General features: G+C 39.7%; 1 protein-coding gene across 1 annotated transcript; it reads right to left on the bottom strand.

The window, feature by feature from the left end:
• Positions 1-6610: 6610 nt before the first annotated feature.
• On the bottom strand, positions 6611-20021 carry ccn2b (cellular communication network factor 2b). Its single transcript, XM_039739972.1, has 5 exons — positions 19866-20021; positions 14343-14559; positions 12035-12286; positions 11419-11630; positions 6611-8295 (listed from the first exon to the last, which is right to left on the bottom strand). Exons 1-5 carry the CDS (start codon positions 19917-19919, stop codon positions 7990-7992), a joined length of 1041 nt encoding a protein of 346 aa, XP_039595906.1. The 5' UTR covers positions 19920-20021; the 3' UTR covers positions 6611-7989.
• Positions 20022-20401: the final 380 nt, after the last annotated feature.

Here is a 20401-nt window from a genome sequence, read left to right as displayed (position 1 = left end):
GATAACTAGTTTCTTGAGTAGCTGGGAGATATGAGAAAAAGGCAAAACAAAACAAAATAAAAATGAATGAAGCAAACGAAACCCAGACAAGAGGCAAAATTCAAAGCCAAATAACAGGCAATAAGTCAAAAACCAGGCAAGACATGAAAAGTAAACACACAAGAAGTCACTACATCCATAATGGCTAACACAGCACAACGCCTTAGTACTACTGATTACTGGACCAGTAATGAAGATATTACACAAATAAGGGGAATCAGTGCCTCTGTCTGGTGTTGTTCTTTCTCTAAATAGTGACTACAATGCCGTTTTTAATCGTTGAAAAAAACATGATATGAGTATAATGGGAAATATAAAGGATGTAGAATTTCATTTTTAAAAACTGCTCAGCAAGCACAAAACACAGGAATGCTGCAAGTGCTTCCAGTAGGAATAAACTGTTGGCATGTCCTGTTTTTTATTTTAAAAGTCACAAGCAGATAGTAGTATTTGGAAACGGGATGTTCATTTATCAGGTTAATACAGTTTGTGGGAGGGTACCGAGGCGCGGTGCTGAATAAGTGAGACGTGTAAGCAGTTAAATGCTTTTGAATTTTTTGTACCAGACCGGTGAGTGCAGATACAGCACTTGGGCAGCAGTGGGCATAGATGAGGGTCATCTAGGACCTGACGCTGCAATCTGTGCTGGCAGTTGTGAACACCAGGATGGATAAACAGCAGCTGCTAAGGAGTGGTGTGCCATGTCAGTGTGACTGCTGCCCTTCAAGCAAACACTCAGAGAGCAAAAAATACAGCAGAAGCTGAAGACAGAGATTGACAACCTAAATTAGTAGCAATTTTGACAAAACTAGAACTCAAACAGAAAATTGACAGTTCAGAAACTGATATGTTTTCAAATAAGACTACTACTGTATGTCATGGGTCATGTGGCTTGTACATCACATGCCCGTTAAATATCAAATTCTTGTTTTATGTCTTTTGTATTACTTTTATTCATTATTTGTTGTATACCCGACGTCTGTATTATGTGCCTTGAGCTTTGTGGGCGGTTTCCCAAGAGGCGGGGCCATCTGCCCATCACTGCAAGGGACTTCCCTCAGCCCTATAAAGGCGGGGCATCTCACAGTCCCTTAAGGTTCATTTGAACGTACTTGGGAGCTGGTAAGAGTTTCTTTGAGAATCTATCTCTGCTTTTTTGCTTTTGTGAGTTATTGGATTTTTTTGATCTCTTAGCTCTGTTTTTGACCACTCTTTAGATTTCATATTGGGAATGTGTTTGTACCTTGGATTACATCTGCCTTTTTCAGGCAATTCCTTTCTGCCTTTTCTGCTTCATGGAGCTTCTTGTTGTTACAGATAAATCTTTTTATTTATACAGATTCTGTGTTTGCCCTCATCACTAGCTGGGTTTCATGGTTTTCCCTTCTAATGGGCATTTTTCAGAAGTTTCTGGAGCACTGTAGCATCTATGCAGCATCATAGCCCAGTCACAGAAAATGGCGACACCCATGAAATCCAGAAACACCAAATGGCAGCGTGCATGAAAACAAATTTACAAAATTGGCAAGAATGTCACAAGAATAACGTGAACAATTCACTTAATAACAGGGTAAGTGTCTGTGTGTCTGTCCAGCTGCTATGTCTTTGTCATTCCAGCAGAATGCACTTCACAAACATTTGTAGAAATGCATTTCCTTACTACAAACGTTTGTAATGTGCCATCTGTTGGAATGACAAATGCAATGCATTTCATTACTACAAGTGAATGCAACATTATTTGCAAAAACATGGCAATAATGCAGTGTCTTCATCTTCTGCTGTGCCTTTACTAAGTATTTAGGACCCTTCCATTTTTTCACATTTTCTTATGTTACAGCTTTGTGCTAAAATCATTTTAATTCACTTTTCCACACATCTAACAACACTAAATACCACAGAATGAAAAACAAAAAACAGATTTTAGAGTTTTTTGCAGATTAATAAAAATAAAACCCTGAAATATCCTATTGACAGGAGCACTTAGACCCTTCACTCAGTACTTAGCTGAAGTCCCTTAGACAGCAACTCCAGCCTGGAGTCTTCTCGGGTCTGACATGACAAGCTTCACACACCTGCATTTGGTGCTTCTTTGCCCTTCTTCTCTGCAGGTCCTCTCAGGCTCTGTTAAGGTAGATGGAGACCATTAGTGATAATGTTTATTGCTGCCTAATATAACTTAATTTGTACTTTATGCATTAAAATATTAACTGAAACAAATTAATTCAGTGTTAGGCGCTACAAAACATAAAACTGAGAAACTTCTTCTGCAGGTTTGACAGGGCAAGTGGCAGAAAGAAAGCCATTTCTTAAAGAGCAAAATAGGGCCTTGAAATGTGGACGGTGGACGACTGCAGTCTGGACAAAGTCTCCTCTTCACAGCAGAAACTGACACTTGCTTTTATTGACCTGCACTGTTAAGCTGTGCATGAAGCTGTTGTGCTGTGAGGCGCCTATCGTGCAAGCTGGGGACCTTCAGAAACTTGTCTTCTGATTGGCCTGTGGCTTTGCGTTCTCCAGATCTCTTCCAATCAGAGTTTCTTCTGTTTTCCAATAGCCTTTGGATTGTGTTGCACACCACCCTACTCAATGATACTTGGATATTATTTTTGCAGTTTCTATAAATGAAAGGCCTACACTTCTGAGGGTAATAAGGCCCTGTGTCTTTCGAACGGTGTAGTAACACAGTCTGTTCCCACTCTGCTTTAAGACAGACTGAGGGTTTTTAAGTAATCAACAGAACTCGGGACACCTGTGCAAATTGCCTGCTTCAAATTACAAAGCTGAATTTCCCTTAATTTCTACAGCAAATATATAGGTCATAACCTATTGGCTGTTCCCAGAAGAAGACCGATTTGTAATTTTCCGAAATTTGATTTTTTTCAGCTTTTGCTAACCTAAACTTTAAATTTAAACCTCTGTCAGTTTGCTGCTTACCTTTTCACCATTTTAGGTCATTCATTGCATTTCAAGTGATTGCATTTTAAGAAAAACTGAAGTGTTCTAAAACTTTTCCCTGGTAGTGTATATAAAAGCTCCACACCCTACAAGCAGCATCTCTCTGGAATCCCTGTCTATAGGGATGGCTCCTTCATTCCAAGTATTCCCAAACCTTTAGAGAGTGGATATTCATTTGGCCCCTCTGTGCTACTCTTGCATTTTCTGAGGTTTTGCCCTCCTGACATGGCCACTCTGTCTGCTCTAAAGCCACATTTGCTTAGTGATGGTGGACACTATGAAAGCTGCTCTATAAAACAAGTTGATTGGTGCAGTTTGTCAAAGCTCAGCAGATGGTATGTTTGCACTAATGGAAGTCCTGTTGGCCTGCCAGTTGACACACTGATTCCCAAGCAGGTGTAGCTGGCACATTGACTGAGACATTGGCATATTCCCTTTCACGCTGGTGCCAGTACTCTGCAGGTTATACTGACTCCTAAACTGGCAGAAGACATCTGAAGATTAATCCAATAATTGTGAAGACCAATGGGTTCATCTTTTCAGTGCACTCACTCTTTGACTAATCCTGTGGAGCAAATTTTCAAGCTCTTCTTGTTTTTGGGGCTGAATGCCGTACTGGTGCCAACATGCTGTTAGCTGTCTGCCAGGCTCACTGGGTTGATGGTCAATGAGCACATCCACTTCACTTGCACTGCCTTGATGTCTTCCACTATTCAATATAAATGGATAAGATGGAGAAGATACATGCACTTCGATTCAATCTTAATTTCTAAAACCAATTAATCAGTCTACCCATAATAATAAATCCTGGTTTGTGTTTTTTTTACCGACCTTCAATTTTCCAGACCTTTTATAATCAGATGTGACCTGTAAGCTGCGGACTCTTAGAGTGAACAACTTTACTTTTATCCACTGAAATGAATGCCAGTCCGTCCCTAATAGTAATAATAATAATACAAATTAATAATAATAATAATACAATATAAAAATAATGAATAATAATAGATAGATAGATAGATAGATAGATAGATAGATAGATAGATAGATAGATACTTCATTAATCCCAAGAAGAAATTCACATACTCCAGCAGCAGCATACAGATACAAAAAACAATATTAAATTAAAGAGTGATAAAAATGCAGGTATAACAGATAATAACTTTGTATAATGTTAACGTTTACCCCCCAGGGTGGAATTGAAGAGTCGCATAGTGTGGTGGAGGAACGATCTCCTCAGTCTGTCAGTGGAGCAGGATGGTGACAGCAGTCTGTCACTGAAACTGCTTCTCTGTCTGGTGATGATCCTGTTCAGTGGATGCAGTGGATTCTCCATGATTGACAGGAGCCTGCTCAGCGCCCGTCGCTCTGCCACGGATGTCAAACTGTCCAGCCCGTGCCTACAATACAGCCTGCCTTCCTCATCAGTTTGTCCAGGCGTGTGACGTCCCTCTTCTTTATGCTGCTTTCCCAGCACACCACCGTGTAGAAGAGGGCACTCGCCACAACCGTCTGATAGAACATCTGCAGCATCTTATTGCAGATGTTGAAGGACACCGGCCTTCTAAGGAAGTATAGTCGGCTCTGTCCTCTCTTACATAATAATAATACAAAATAATAATATATATATATTAAAATTTTGAGATTAATAGTTGAATGCTACATCTTAAAAAGTCCTTGAAAACTAACATAAGCAAACAGATTTCAGTTGGCCTTGTGGGTATCTTTCTATAGGTAGATGCATCATATAGGTATAAATCAGATAGGATTGAGTTGAATTCTCAAACCTTTTTCTCTATCTTTACAATAACAGCACCTATAAAATATTCATCCCCTCATAGGTTTTCACATTTTATTGTTATACAAGACTGAACTACAGCAAATTTATTTTGCTGTTTTTAACACGTATCAACAGAAAATGACTCTTTAATGTCAAAGTGTTAAACAAATCTCTACAAAGTGAACTAAATCAATTACAAATATGAAATAAAATATTTGATCTGGTAAGTATTCACCCCTATTAATACCCTCACTGGTACAACCAGTTGGTTTTAGAAGTCTCTGAATTAGTTCAATGGAGGTCACCTGTATGTGTAAAGGCCAACTTGTGGTGTGCCAGTATGGTGGTCTACCCTATAAAATGAAGACAAAAGAACAGCACAGTGGAAAGATGACTGAAAAGCAAAGTCAGCTAATGGAGACAAGAAAATATACAAGTTACTGCATATCCTTGGAGTCCAGATTTTATGAAATGAAAATGGTATGGCACATCTGGAACTCTGCCTAGAGCAGGCCGTCCACCAAAACTGAGTGATTGTGTAAGAAGACGAAGAGTGAGTGAGACCAACAAAAGACCAATGAGAAGGAATTACAAGCTGCAGTAGCTCAGGCAGGAGAGACTCTGCAGACAACAACTGCTGCACTGGTGCTTTACCAGTCACAGCTTTATGGGAGAACAACAAAGAGAAAAAACACACATGACATCTCAGGTAGAGTCCGCTAGTAGGTATCTCGGAAACTCTCCTGGTTCTATGGTCTCATGAGAGCAAAAATGTGTTTTCTGGTCACCAGACTCAATGCCATGTTTGGCATAAGCCAGAATACTGCACATTATCAAAAAGACACCATTACCTCCGTGAAGCATGTTGGAAGCTTGTGAAGGTAAAATGAATGCAGATAAATACTGGAAAATCCTGGAAGAAAACTTGATGTAGTCTGAGAGAAACCCATGCCTTGTTGTTGTCCAGTAAGACAACAACCCTGAGCAGGATACAGGAATGGCTTTTAAACGACAACATTAATGTCCTGAAATGCGACGTGACAGAGCCTGAACAGTTTTGTAAAGAGGAATGAGAAGAAATGGCAGTGTGCAGATGTGCAAAGCTGATAGTGAGAAACCAGAGCACTGACTGAAGGCTGTCATGGCCGCCAAAGTTGCATTGCCGAAATACTGACCAGTGTGGAAGAATAATTTTAGGGTAACATAGCATTCATCTTAAAGGAATAGCATAAAGAGTTAATAAATGTCAGAAACCTGTTCAGGCACACCAGGAAAGCAGATAAAGGTCAAGTGAAGAACAAAATGTACCTTGAGATGGTCAAGTAAATAAAGAATGTACCAGAAGAAAAGTTGAAGTAATATACAAAATATACTGAAGGATGACTAAGAGATGACTAAGAAATGAGCAGATGTCCTAAGAACAACGAGAATGGACAGTTGTTATAAGCACAGAAATTTCAGGGGTGGTGGCTCAATTCAAGGGTATAAAGAAGAAGCAGGATATAATATAATATACTTTTATTTTATATAAGTCGTTTGGGTGTAATCCAAAGTTTCTTTCTTGAATAAGATGTTGGACGGGGAGGTGGGGGGATACTTACACAATCAGTTATTTTGTGTTTTGTATTTGTAATTAATTTAGACCACTCTGCAGAGATCTGTTTTCACTTTGACATTAAAGAAAAGAAATGAATGGCCTACTGAAATGAAAACAGCTAAACGACTGAAGCTCTACACCCCAAGCTGTGTGGCACAATGTATTATGGTTACTTAGGTATTTCAAATTAAGAAGAAAAGGAGAGATATAAAAGTTGGAAAAATAAAACAATGCAATTTATATAAAAATATAAAACTTTATTGAATCAACTAAAGTGCAACACGTTTTTGCTTACTCCTTTTGCAATGCACAAACGGGGCATTTTCAGTAAAACAAATGGATTACAGTACCACATTACATAGGTAATATAAATTATAGTACAAAACTATACATCAAGCTATTTACACAATTTACACAAATGTTTTATATCCGAGATTAATCTTCCTAGCCAATGCTACATTTAATAAAGCCACATGTTAAATGTGTTGTTGACAAATACTTTTAAGGCTACCATCCCGGTGTGGCCACGCTGAAAAGTTCACTCGTGGAAGTCAAGCAAGCACAGATTTCATTTCATTATTGCTTCTGAGAAATCAGGAGGACGTTTACAAATGGAAGTCAGGACCCGAGGCGATACAGTGACATGTAATGTGAAACTGGAAGATGGTGCAATGACTCCATCAGCAGGAGCACCAGATGGTTTAATAACAAAATTATGCAGCAGTCCACAAAGTGCCTTCTAACTCGCAGCTGCATCAGCATGTCAGCCGTCTTCCACTCACATCAACAAGATGAAACCCAGCTGTGTGCACCTGCTTCTAAAGGAGGGCATTGATTGGATCGCTGCTGCGTCTGTCTGAGATGAACTGTTGGCTGATTGGAGGATTATGTTAAATCGCAGATCATCACAGTCAAGGAAATGCTACTTTAAAATGCTGCTAGTAGGAAACCTTCAGTGCGAATTACTTTGCGAATTCATTTGAATTCGGATTTGGAGGCGATTAGGGAGACATTTTGTATCCTATTTTCTGTGGAGCACAGTAGCCCTTCTGCTGACTCAACTACTAAAATAAAAAATAAAAAGATTCCACTGCTCGAGTACAATCCATAGAACAATGGAGGGCATTTCATTCAAATCCCACCACAAATAAGGGGTGTCAAGACACATCAGACCAAACACAAAGGATGACCGCACAGCTGACTTTTTTCAAACTTTCTATAAACAATACACTTTACTACATACATAAGCAAAAACTGCAGACTGACGCCAGCCCTTGTATTTGAATTTTGGGATACTTATATTTGTGCCGCATGTCAGGTTATGTCCAAAGATGCCACCATCGTTGTTTTCGGTAGAAATAAAAGTTTTTTTCTGAGCTGCCAGCTTAGCAAAGTTCTTAATGTATGCAAATCAATACTGCAAATGCCTGTTTTAGCTTTACTCTAAAGCCAAAGGATCATGCCAGCTCCCTACCTGGGTATATTTTTGGTACAGCAGGCCTACTATTTAAATCAAATCTCCTAAATAGGAACTCTGCCTTTTAATTGTCATTTTCAGTGTTCTTCATGGTCTCATGGTAAAAAGTTTGAAGTCCTGTATCTGGAAACTCGATTGAATGATTCAGTTGTCATTGTCATAATCATCAAACATCCTTCGATGGTTTGTGGACAAGAAGATATCGTTGTCCTGGGGACAGTTGTGATGGCAGGAGCAGGTCCTGATAAACATCATTTTTCGGTGGAACTTATCCCCTTCTGGGCACCTGAATTCCACCTCCATGGTACCCGTTGTGTGTGGAGTGCAACAGCGGCCATCAGTGCACACCCCGCAAAATTTGGGTTTGTACGTACGTGTGCTGGTGCAGCCGGAAAGCTCAAATCTCATAGCCTTGGTGGTCTTAGGAGTACGCACACACTTTTTTCCTTTCTGCAATACAGAATAGACACAAAAAAACAAAAACGTAAAATTCCATGCATTAAGGCAAAAGTTATATCTGAGTTGCTCCCTGGTTTTACTTTGGGATAGGAATAGTCGTGAGTCCAGACATTGTAAACAGGCGTGATGGTTGGATTGAATGTGTGTGTTCAGGCAGCAACTAACACTTGGTCAAGCTTCATTTGAGGCGGTGTGTGGCACAGGAGGAAGGACGCCATCTGCTGAATGTGGAGATGAAGAAAGTCTAACTTTACCAATGTTATTAATTTGACTTGGCATGTATTCCCAACTGCTTTATCATTCAGAGATGCAGTTTGTTCTTACTTTGCATTCCAGATGAGCCAAGTCTCCATAAGATTACAGAAACAGTGGCTTCAGGTGATGGATATGTGAATGAGAAAAATCACAGAGATCATAATAAAAAGGAGAAATAGCTTATCCCAACAATGAAAAAGTAAAGAAATGTAAAAAAAAAATACTTCTGAATGTTTTACACCTGAATGTTATGTCTCTGTATTTTTTATTTTTTAAGAGTGGAAATAACCTTTCCTTTTGCAGATGTGTGCTTAGGCAGTCACACTAATGAAGCTCTCCACTAACTCCATAATACACCTACTTAGTGATGCTTATAAGATGAAGATACCATATTAAAAATCTACTAATCTAATAAAACAATAATCTTTTACAATTCATAAATATGAATGGGGCAACACATTGGTAGCACTGCTGCTTTGCAGTGAGAAGACTGATGTTTGCATCCCGGGTGTTCCCTGCATGGAGTTTGCATGCTCTCCCCTCGTCTGTGTGTCTAATTTCCCTCTCACAGTCCACAGATAAGCAGGATAGGCGGTTTGCCATTGCAAGTTTGGCCCCCATGTCTGTGTGTGTGTTCACCTTGTGATGGTCTGCTGCTCTGTCCAGATGTGATTCCTGCCTTGTACCCAATGATTGGTGGGATAGGCTCCAACTGTCCTGCAACCCTACCCTGGATTAGCAGGTTAAGAAAATATGTGGATACTTATAGGGAAGAGGGTGACATGTAGATGTAATATTATGAGAATATAAATAGAATATAAATATAATATACTTTTAAAAGTAAGCTTAGAAAACCCATGTATGATTCTGCGACATATTTATTTAAAGCAGAATTGAAACAAAGCTCACACTGCCATCTTTTGGCAATTGAGGAAAGTACAATCTAAGATATTTGAGGAGATCTGCATCTTAAAAGTCCTCAGGCTTTAAAGGGCCAGAAAACAAGATTCTGCAGACTGTCAATGTGGACCTGGAAGGACAGATGCTCGCAATGTATTTAATGTGGGAAAAAAATTGGGACTGTAACAAAAGTACAGAGAAAAAAAAAAATAAAAGCAAATTAACAAGATGGTCTGAGATGGCAAATTTTCATCCTCCCAGTTTCTTTTTAGGTTTACTTGGTCTATTGCAGGGTCACAGGGCCTGACTACAACAGACGCTAAGCAGAAAGGAGTCCAGCATGTATTGCTATCCCATTGCTGGACACACTTGCATATGCTCCATTTTGGAGTAGCCAATTATCCGGAAAATTCTGACTTTAGGAAGTGGGGAAAAAAACAGAGGACCTGGAGCTGTGAGGCAGAGGGGCTAACCAACTAACATTTATTGCGGCTTATTATATACAAAAAGTGGTCCCTTATTCTTTTTCTACTATTTTACATTCATTTACAATGAATTTGGAGTGCTTACAACTACAGCAGTATGCACATCCTAATAGCAGCAGCACCCCTATTCTCAGACCCTAATAATGCAATTAAGTGTCAAAGGGGGCTGGAGCCAATACAGACAAGACGAGGCTCAATGGAGGAACCCAGTAATATATACAACCCCATACTCACACCGGGCCAAATTAGAATTGCTAAGTAACCTAACATATACTGTATATCTTTGAGATGTACGAAGAAATCCCCCACAGAAGTGATCAGGCACACTTATTACAAAATGTATCTGTTAAGTATACATGTGAAGCTTCATCTCAGTTTAATCCTGATGCTCTGTATATTCAATTAATTATCATAATTATTCATGGTGGCTCTAAAAATCTGTACTGACCCCTACTTTCTCTTCTGTTCTTTTTCCGGTTTTCTGGGGTGGGTACCTGTGTCACCACCACCTAATCAAAGCTCTGTGATGTTCCTACATTGATGGAGAAAAGGCCAGAAGGCCACATGACCGTCATCATCAAGTCCTTCCATGAGAACCCTGAATACCACGAGCACTGATTGAGGTCATTTATGTTAGGCAGAATGCCTAGAGGGGGCTGGGTGGTCTCATGGCCTGGAACCCCCTGCAGATTTGAATTTTTTCTCCAGCCATCTGGAGTTTTGTTTTGTTTTTTCTGTCCTCCCTGGACATCGGACCTTACTCCTTTTCTATGTTAATGTGTTCTCTTATTTTAATTTTTACTTATTTTGTCTTCCTTCTCCTTTCTTCATCATGTAAAAGCACTTTGAGCTACATTATTTGTATGAAAATGTGAGATAGAAATAAATGTTGTTGTTGTTGTTGTTGTTGAAGCATCACTAACTGTTTATTCCACCTGGTTTTGCTATTTTGCGTTGGATTTTTATTTGCATGTATTCCTTTTTCCACATTTGTAGTGTTCTGTAGTTAGTTAGTGATTCTACCTTTGTCGCTGTGACATTTCCTCGGGGTACTCCCCTATTTATGAGGACATGGAGATTAAAATTAATTAGCTCCAATGTGTGTGTATGCATGTGAGATTGAGTGGGCCCTGCAATAATTTGGCATACTTACCTTTTTAGCTAAATGCAAGCAATTTTGTTTTTATTAATTCATTTTCAGAACCTGATTCTTCCTCTAAATTATTACACGAAACCCGTCTTGAAATGAACCATTTCAATGTAGAAATTCACTTACTATATTCGCTACACTTAACTGAATTCATAGTTGTGGCTGAGGTTTAGTTGGCACTAAAGGCTGTTGTTACTGTTTTTGTTAATTTTTTTTTTAACCAGGTTAACAAGCTCCCATACATAATATTCTTCCAAAAGAAATTCTTAACACTAATCTAATAAGTCACGCTTTCTAAAAAATGCGTCCGTTTCTGAAACTCACCTTGATATCCTTCTCTTGAAAGCCTTCACAGGGGCGAACCACGCAGAGGCGGCTTTGCTTTTCCAGTTGACACTGTTCATTGTCATTGGTGACACGGGTTGAAATGCCCATGCCACAGCTCTTGGAACACTCACTCCATTCTGTTGTCTGAACGATGCAGTTCTCTTGTGGACTTTCCGTTTCGGAGTTGAATGCTGGGACTTCTTGATACACTAATGGGAAAGCAGAATATCGTATAAAAAGACAAGTGGGTGAGTAGCATTTTATTGGCACAGCAGTGTAGAGTACCCACTAATCCAACTTGAATAGTGAAAACAAAGTGCACTTTCAAACAGAGTCCTGACATGAAATTGACAATAGTCAGCCAATTATACATATACAATTTTAGGCATTCCTATTTTTTCCAAGGTAACCTATCTAAGCAGCAGGACCTTTATGTGCTTGCTGAACTGCCTGAATAAAATAGCTTGCTTTCAGATGACAATAGGTACTTGATATGTAGGACCCAAACATTATATAAAAGCCAAACATCCCTTTGTCTTCCTGTTCTGTTGCTTGCATCTTTGCAACTATAGAAAAGTGAATAAACGTACAACTCCATGCAACCCTCACAAACCTGCCATGACGGCCTGATACTGGTCAGCTTGCTGCTTCTGGTCACACACCCAGTCCTCACAGCACTTGCCAGGGATCTTGATACGTCGAGGGAATGGACAGTCGGGCGAGGCCAGTTGCATATCGTTGGCACATGTTGGGACGCAGCCGATTTCCCCGTTCATGCATATGCAATGGTGTTTGCAGCTGGGCTGAAATGTCTCTCCACTACGGTAAATAACTCCACCCAGGTCACATGTAGCTCCTTCTTGGGCTTTAACATCAAGAAATATCAAAGAAGTAGTATCAGTTCAGTCCCCTCTTTTGTCACAAGTTAAAATCAAACATCCCCAGATAGCCCCGAACTTCAAGGGAGCCTCTTCTAATTAAGAGGCATTTCAGTGGCTTCACTCCTTGAGCAAATAAGAATATGTTACAAATTATACATGTCACAGAAGCTTGAACAGCTCCGTAGCTCTTGTGTTTTCCATGTTTGCTTTTTCTGTGTACAATTAATGCTCATCCTTTTTTCCTTAATTTAACTATATAAAGAACACACAGGGAAGCATGGCAGCACAGTGCTCAGTGCTTGTGCCTCACGACACCAAAGGCTCATATTCTATTCATGGCCCAGTCACTATGCGATGTTTGCATGCTTGGAAATCTAACAGTTATACTGTATTATTAATCCACCCCATTTCCATTTTCTGAACCCGTTTATTCCAATACAAGGATTTGAGAGCTGGGACATTTCCCCAAAGTATGAGATACATGGTAAAAATCAAACCCTGCATAAAGTGCCAGTCCGTCATAGGCCTCAGTCATGCATACACCCACAGGGTCATTTCAGTGGCACTAATAAGCCCTCCTCACACCTTCATATTTTTATTTCCAGGAGGTTTCATCGACAGGTAAACTCTCATCTGCTCGTCCAAAACAATAGCGGCATTGGGACATAAGAGCTTTGGTAGTGTCCCTCCGCGTTGAATTCAAAACAAAAACGACTTTACCCGATTTTTCACAGATTTCAACCTGATGATTCACAGAGATGAAAATGGATGCAAGACATCAAAAGAGACAAATGTCCTATCTTTTATATGCAGTTACTTGCGAGTCAGTTTTGATACTTATACCACCAATGGTCAAAGTGTAATTGTTCTTTGCTATAAACCGCCATTCTGACACAATGTAAGACATATTGAAATGGTTCTTGGCTTTGTTTGGCTTCTGCTGAATTTTGTGAGAAGGGCTACTTAACCCACATTTTTTCTGATGTTCAAGGACAGCCCACACAAACAAATGAAGAACGTACAATCAATCAGACCCACCCTATGGATCTTTGAAATTGCAGGAAGTACTGAATACGGTATTAATGTATTTATTTCAATATGTATTCTCTTCATGTTCTGAAAAAGAACACCATAAGTAAAAAAAATAAAATATATTGACCCGAGTTAAAAAGTGCTTCAGCTCTCTGCAATATTTCATTGATTCAGGAAACAGAGAGATGAATGAATTAAATCGCGAACAATCAGAGAAGGACCGTCTATTAGACTTACTTACAAAAGCAGTGGCATTGTTATCCAGAAAGAATTTAAGGTTTGTCTGATTGATGTAAATACAAGAGTCTGTCTTGGCACTGCTGCATTGTTTTAGAATATTTGCCTTTTATAACAAGTTCTACAGTATATCTCAAAGTTCTTTACCAAGCAACGTAAAATAGTATGATTAATAATTTAATTAATATAATTCATTAACAGTAAAGTGCTGTGGTGGGCTGGCGCCCTGCCCGGGATTTGTTCCCTGCCTGGCGCCCTGTGTTGGCTGGGATTGGCTCCAGCAGACCACCGTGACCCTGTAGTTAGGATATAGCAGGTTGGATAATTGATGGAGGGATGGATGGGATGGATATAACATCTGTTACCCACTGACTTAAAAGAGGTGGGCTAGGATTTCTGCACTTGAGTAAGATAAGTCCACATGCTAATAGTGAAGTAAAGGCCATTATAAATTATTTGTCCTTCTCCACTTGAAGCCCATTTGGGAATACACTAAACACAGCTCTTAATGGATTAGGATGGAGGGGTGGATGGACAGTAAAGTGTACTGTATATACATTGTGTGTATGAGTTGATACAGCAAATGTTTTCAGGCAGGACATCTAGTTTTAATGAAGACAGCCCCCTTGAAACGGTAGTTGAAGTGGACCACAAAGGGTATTTTTTTCTTACTTGTTGGAGGGTCTTTCATTTAACTCACACCCAAAGATATACTGCTAAAGAGATGTTCACGTCGACTGAAGTGGTGGTGGTCAGGGTTGAAGTACTCACCCATACAGACTCCAGTCTCTTTATCGCTCAGGATGGAGTAATCGCAATACAAGCCCTTGTGTTGGTCGCATGGCTCCAGAAAACTGCAGGGCTCTCCGACTTGCTTTGCACAAACTTTGCAGCATCCACATCCATCCAGGATCAGGCTGGTACCCAAAGGGCAAATCGGATGTATTGAGGGGCATCTGCAGGGAAATGAGCAGTCCTCCCCCCAAACCTGTCATGGTGAAAATGATAATATATAATTAGTGTAATCATTTTATTTTTCTAACATGAACATAGTAAATGGGAGCTTTGCAGATGACCTAAACCATCCATCTATTCAGGTGGTGAGGAGTAGGAGCCTAGCCCGGCAGTAACACAAATATGGCAGAACTAATACTGTATGGGATGTAAATCTACTGCAGACCATTCATTATTTGTATATAAATGTTTAAAAGTGGGGTGCAAATTATACCATGGCATTTAGGGGCGTCCATAGCATTTTGATATCACAGTGAGACTGGACTGTTGGTGGAATTACAAAAAAAAAAGAAGCAGGCTGTTGAATGTAAGGAAGGTCTGGCTGAAAGGAAACGGCCATTTCTTACAGTACTTTAGTGTTGTGTTCAAGTTTCTTTGCTTGAAGAAACTCCTTTTATTTCATCTCTGCAGTCCCAATCGCCTTTTTTTGTAATATTTGCTGTGATCCTTACAGGTATTTTTCTGCAAACCTTTTTTGTGAATGGCTGTTTACTTCTGCTCCAATCTTTTACTCAGCTAAATACACACACTTTTCAGAGATCAGAAGGTTGTTTGCTTCCATTTTTATGAACAGCAATGAATTCTACTCCTTCCATTATTTACCTAGTGCTGGATTGAATTGGTTTCCTCCGGGTGCTCCGGTTTCCTCCCACAGTCTAAAGACATGCAGGTTAGTTACATTGGAGATTCTAAATTGTCCCTAGTGCGTGCTTGGTGGGTGTTTGTGTGCCCTGCAGTGGGCTGGCACCCTGCCCGGTGTTTGTTTCCTGCCTTGCACCCTCTTCTGGCTGGGATTGGCTCCAGCAACCCCTGTGACCCTATGATTAGGATATAGCAGGTTGGATAATGGATGGATGGATGGATTGAATTGTGGGCTGGAAAGTCAGTGCAAATTGGGGTCACAGGGGCATGAGAGCACTTAGTGTGGTCAGTACACATAATCTGCTGGGCAGGCTAAGGTAGCAGGTCAGCAGCTCCTCAGGTCTAGTCTGGAGAGCAGCAGCATTCACTTGTATTACATTAATATTGCCAATTTTAGGCAGTTCTACAAAAGTGAATTTATCTAGCAATGCTCTGTTGCTTTAAAGATTTAAAAAAGATAACAATGAATGTGACAAATGAGTTTGAACTTTTAATGTGGTCGTGAAAACACCTGACTAAGGCGCCTTACATTTATGTGATTCTACACGAAAACCTTAAAAAGCAGCAGGCTGGATTACGATATGGTCAAAACGTCATTGCCTAATGGCATAACTGAAACACAAAAATCAGCAGAATTGTAAACTTGTGACAACAGTAAACATATTATATTGTATTTTTACATTTAAATTTACAAAAACAAAGATATTATAAATTGACCATTGCGATTATAATAAAAGAAAAGCCCCATAGAATTTTACAAATAAGCCTGACTCATTTGAAGTGGGGGGCTGAGCCCAGTCTAGCTCCCTTGAATTTACATACCATAATATACATGGTGTGAGGGTTGCTGGTCTACTCAATGGCATGTGGTAGACAATCTAAGTCTCTAGAGAAAGTGTATATATAACCGACTTACCAATTCCACACAAAAGCCACCAAGTCAAGGTGGCCATTGCACCAGCCCAGAATGTGAGTCGTTTTTATGGGGCGATGCTGGTTCATAGATATTTTCTTAGTTTGTACTTGGCATTGGACTCCAAAATCTGTAGTGAACAGACTGTTAACGATTTATTGTGAATAAGAAAACACTTGCTTGTGAAGCTTGTCTTACTTAGTTAGTGTGCTTATATTGTGCTAAAAGTAAAAATATCAACTAAATGATTGAAAGCCAAGCAGCTAGAGAGAAGTGCAAAGCTTTGAAAAATGTATCTAGCGTGGCATCTACTGGGTTTTAGTTAATGTGCAATTTATCACTTTACGGGATAAACAATTCACACTTGTGGTGGAACTGATTCAGACAAGTTTGTTTTGCCTTCGACATGCTTAGTTGTCTCCACAAGGAATAATTTCATCTCTCTGACAGTAACATTACATGAAGGAATTTGCTTTGAGTCATTGCAAGTGCAAAGTAGTTGTAATCGTCGTATTGTCATGTGTACAGAGTACAGTCAATTTCTTACTTGCATGTCCACCTGGCATCAAACATGGTACCACTCCAGAGAGCCATGACACAAATGTATTAAGATAATAAGAACTACTAAGCTGCATGCAGACCAGTACCATTTTGAGAAGGCTCAGCATTCACACTTGAAAATATCATCCTGTGCCTCTAGTTGGAAATGCAGCCCATGGATGTTTGCCACCAGGGTACTAAACAAACTGCCTTTCAGTATATTTCAGTAAGACGTCATAGCCAAGTGAGTGCATAGATGCAACAGCATGGCAGGGCCACCAGAGAGAGGTGTTGTATCGCTGGCTTCACTAAAACGTCTGACTTGACCTCTCATAATATAAAAATAAGACTTTGGAGTTAACATATTTTTAGTGACACCCTTAATTGTGAGAAAATGAGAGGAAATGTGATATCAGCATCACAGTACTTAAAAAGAAAAAAGTGACACAATAGAAAGAAAATTCATTTATAAATATACATCTTTATAAAGATTTTTGTTTCTTGTGGAATTTTATTCAGTTAAAACCAAGTCTTGAGAAGTCAATCAGACTGGCAAAAATGTACAAGTTGGAGATCAGAAAATGAAATGTCATGCTGTTAAAATGTTTAATACAGCTGCCAATGTTACAGTAATGCAGCTATGTGTAAACTCCTTCAGTTCTTCCATCTTCCCCCTCACATTTGCTTTGGGTCCCATTTTTAATGGTTAAACCTGATGAAAATGGGCATACGTTGGGCAGATGTGCACAGTTCACGTAGACAATGTACCATTTCTAATAAAAAATAAGCTAAACAGCTAAACGCACACAATGAGAAACAGTGAAGTTGGGTGAGGGCCCAAAAAATATGCTTAGGGCACCAAAAAGCTCTACGCTAGGAATGAAAGCAGCAGATGCTATGGTGAAGCACTGTACTGCCTTCCCTTAAGACATTTTTGTATTAAAAAGAAATACTTGCTTGCACTTACTAAGTAAACTACACACAGATTGCATCTATAATAAAATGTATAAATGAAAAGCATCACTAACTGTCTTCATAAGAAATACTTACAGTATGAATGCTTTGAATTCACTTCAGTTGTTTTTGTCCGGCACCACCTGACTCATGGGAAAACCCCAACATATGCTATTTGACGCATCAGGATGCCTAGTTAAGAAAGATGTTGAGCTTTTTGGGGTTCCCCCCTATTTTTGGCCCTCTAGAAGCAAAAACCCTCATTTCAAGGCCATTTTTAGGGCGTAGTTCGTGCAGGAAATGACACCATTATGATGAAGAGTAAACTAATAAGTGTTTTCAGCAAAACTGATCAGAAGGACTTGAAGCTGTGTATGGCACATGAATCGACTCCAGGGGTTCACCCCTTAATGGGAATACAAGGAGTCAAAGTTACTACTTATACAAACCTTTGCTTGGTAATATAGGCAGGTGGAGTTTTGTTTTATGTATGCTCTTTCAAGATTGATGATCACCAATATGATTTTTGATATCTGAAACTTTACTAGTGGTCTTAGTCCTCTAAGAGCCACTTCCAGAAAGCTAAACATGATAGATTTCAAACATGCATGTGTAGTTTTGGACTATTTCAAGGCCAGTGATTAAGATATGATGTTAATTTTGATTTTTCATCCCTTACTGAGGACTTAGCCCTCTATGGACCTCTATCATAGAGTGGAAATTACAAAATTCTATTATAATTTAAGAACATTTAGACTTTGAACATTTAAATTGCATCACATTTTAAAATTCCTAATATATGACATAGCTATTCTTGGTAATTACGATTATATACAGTACCTCTGCATCACGAAGTAAATCATTATAGCTTTCATGAACATCCAGAAATTGTAGAGGCATACGCTAATTCAGACTACTGTATTGTTATTAATGTAAGAAACGCGGAGGATTCATATGAGCAGATTATATCTGCACAAGGCTGGGTCCAGACGCCAAATAATGTCATGGCACACTCATCACACCAGTCAGTCACAGTCTTTAATCGATGCTACGTATTCTGTAGTTAGTTGTCTTTGAGATGCTGGAAGAAATTGGAGTAGGCGGGGACACCGAACGTAAACACGAGGACGCCGTGTAAACCAAGCCCAGCAGTCGGACCGGGATTCGAGTATCAACGCCTGGCTGTTACCGTGATGGCCCATATTGTTGATTAACACTTCCAATAATAGTATCATCACATTCAGGAAAATCGGTTAGTCGTATCATACTTAAACAGATACACAAAATGAAAACCATTCTTAACATTAAAAACGCAGAAAAACGACCGTCTGCCACAGGCGCTTCACGGCTTGGCGAGTGAACACTTCGTTTTCGAAATGGAAGCTTCAGGAGAGGAACCGAGTCGAGTGACAACAACTTTCTTTTAATGCCCCGCCCACACATGCCTAACTGCACACTCACCACGCCCCCCTTTGGCCCCACCCGACACTACTTGAAAACAATGTGCACGCGCTGGGCGATCGTGATTTAACTTGAACTTGGACTTCTGAAAAAAATGTGTTGGAGCGGACTCCATACACATGACGACAACAGCTTCTACATTAACTTCCGGAGAATTGTACTTTGTTATCCAAACCTGCTGTCGCTGTTTATGAACTGCTTAAGTTTTAATGTCATGCTAAAGTATTCAATTTCCATATAAGAGAGCCGTGCATCCTGGATAGGACGGAGGTCAATTTCATAATTCACTTTTACTCAAGTTACCCAGCGTAAATGTAGGTTTTCCAACCTCTAAAAAGTGTTTTTAAATATTTTGGATGTGCCTATGTATTGAACCCGTGCAGCCCAGTGAGGGTGATACGTTCCCGTTTTGCAGCAGTGCAGCGCAGTCCTCAAAATAAAATAAAAGAACACTAAAATGACCCAGCTATTAACAGTAACATAACAACACAATAAGTTCCGAACTTCACGCTCTGATTAATACACAAGAATCCTAAAGTCTCAAAATCTCTTAGCAATGACGGTGATGTTGCACTCGAGAACTCTCAGTTCTTCTCTCTCTCTCTCTCTGCCTAATAATTTAAACTTGCACGATTAAAGTCCCGAGTTGGGAGAGAAAATGAGAAAGGTCAAGGTGAACGATCTCCGCGTGTACGAATTCAAATGACTCAAGACCCTGTGGATTACAGTCAGGCAGCCTCGTGTCAAACTTCCCCGAAACTGGCACTTACCATGCAGACGGCCACTAAAACGACGCACACTCGGACGAATACTTTTCCGTACATTTCAGCGCGATTCTTTTTCCTCGCTCTCGGGAGTTATGTCCAAGAGTTCTCAGCGGTAAGCTCTCGGGGAGTCTTGTTTGGAAGCGGAGCAATTTTCTCCGTTTAAATACTTTCCAAAGGGGTGTTGCCCAGGAGATGAGTGACATGCTTGGCAACCAAACCAGGCTCACAAAGTTTTCAAATTCCAGAAGACTTCTCCTTCTCTTGTAGGGTCTCGCAAAAAACAAAAAAAAAAAAAAAAAAAAAAAAAACGAGGATCATTCACATCCCTTGAAAATAAATAAGCGGAGGAGACGGATTCTGAAGAGAGCTGTGATGAACTGCACAACAACTGTGTATGCAATTTAACTGTCTGGATATATGTGTGGGTGTGTGTTGGGGTCATTCAAATCAGTCCATTTTCAAACGTGAGGGGGCACAAACGTCATGAACCTTCTTTGTGCTTTAGATATAATTTTAAGTTTTTATGTGGTAGTTGACTG

The sequence above is a fragment of the Polypterus senegalus genome, chromosome 17 (genome assembly GCF_016835505.1).
Source record: "Polypterus senegalus isolate Bchr_013 chromosome 17, ASM1683550v1, whole genome shotgun sequence".
Lineage (NCBI taxonomy): Eukaryota > Metazoa > Chordata > Cladistia > Polypteriformes > Polypteridae > Polypterus > Polypterus senegalus.
Note: the sequence above shows the minus strand (reverse complement) of the source record. Positions and strands in the feature narration are given on the sequence as shown.

What these genes read in the sequence shown, in the direction of transcription:
- ccn2b (XM_039739972.1), bottom strand. Translation starts at nt 19,919, where the DNA reads ATGTACGGAAAAGTATTCGTCCGAGTGTGCGTCGTTTTAGTGGCCGTC. An exon ending in TTTTAGTGGCCGTCTGCATG is followed by an intron (nt 14,560 to 19,865) that starts GTAAGTGCCAGT and finishes TCACCATGACAG; the next exon opens with GTTTGGGGGGAGGACTGCTC. An exon ending in TTCAAGAGAAGGATATCAAG is followed by an intron (nt 8,296 to 11,418) that starts GTGAGTTTCAGA and finishes TCTGTATTGCAG; the next exon opens with AAAGGAAAAAAGTGTGTGCG.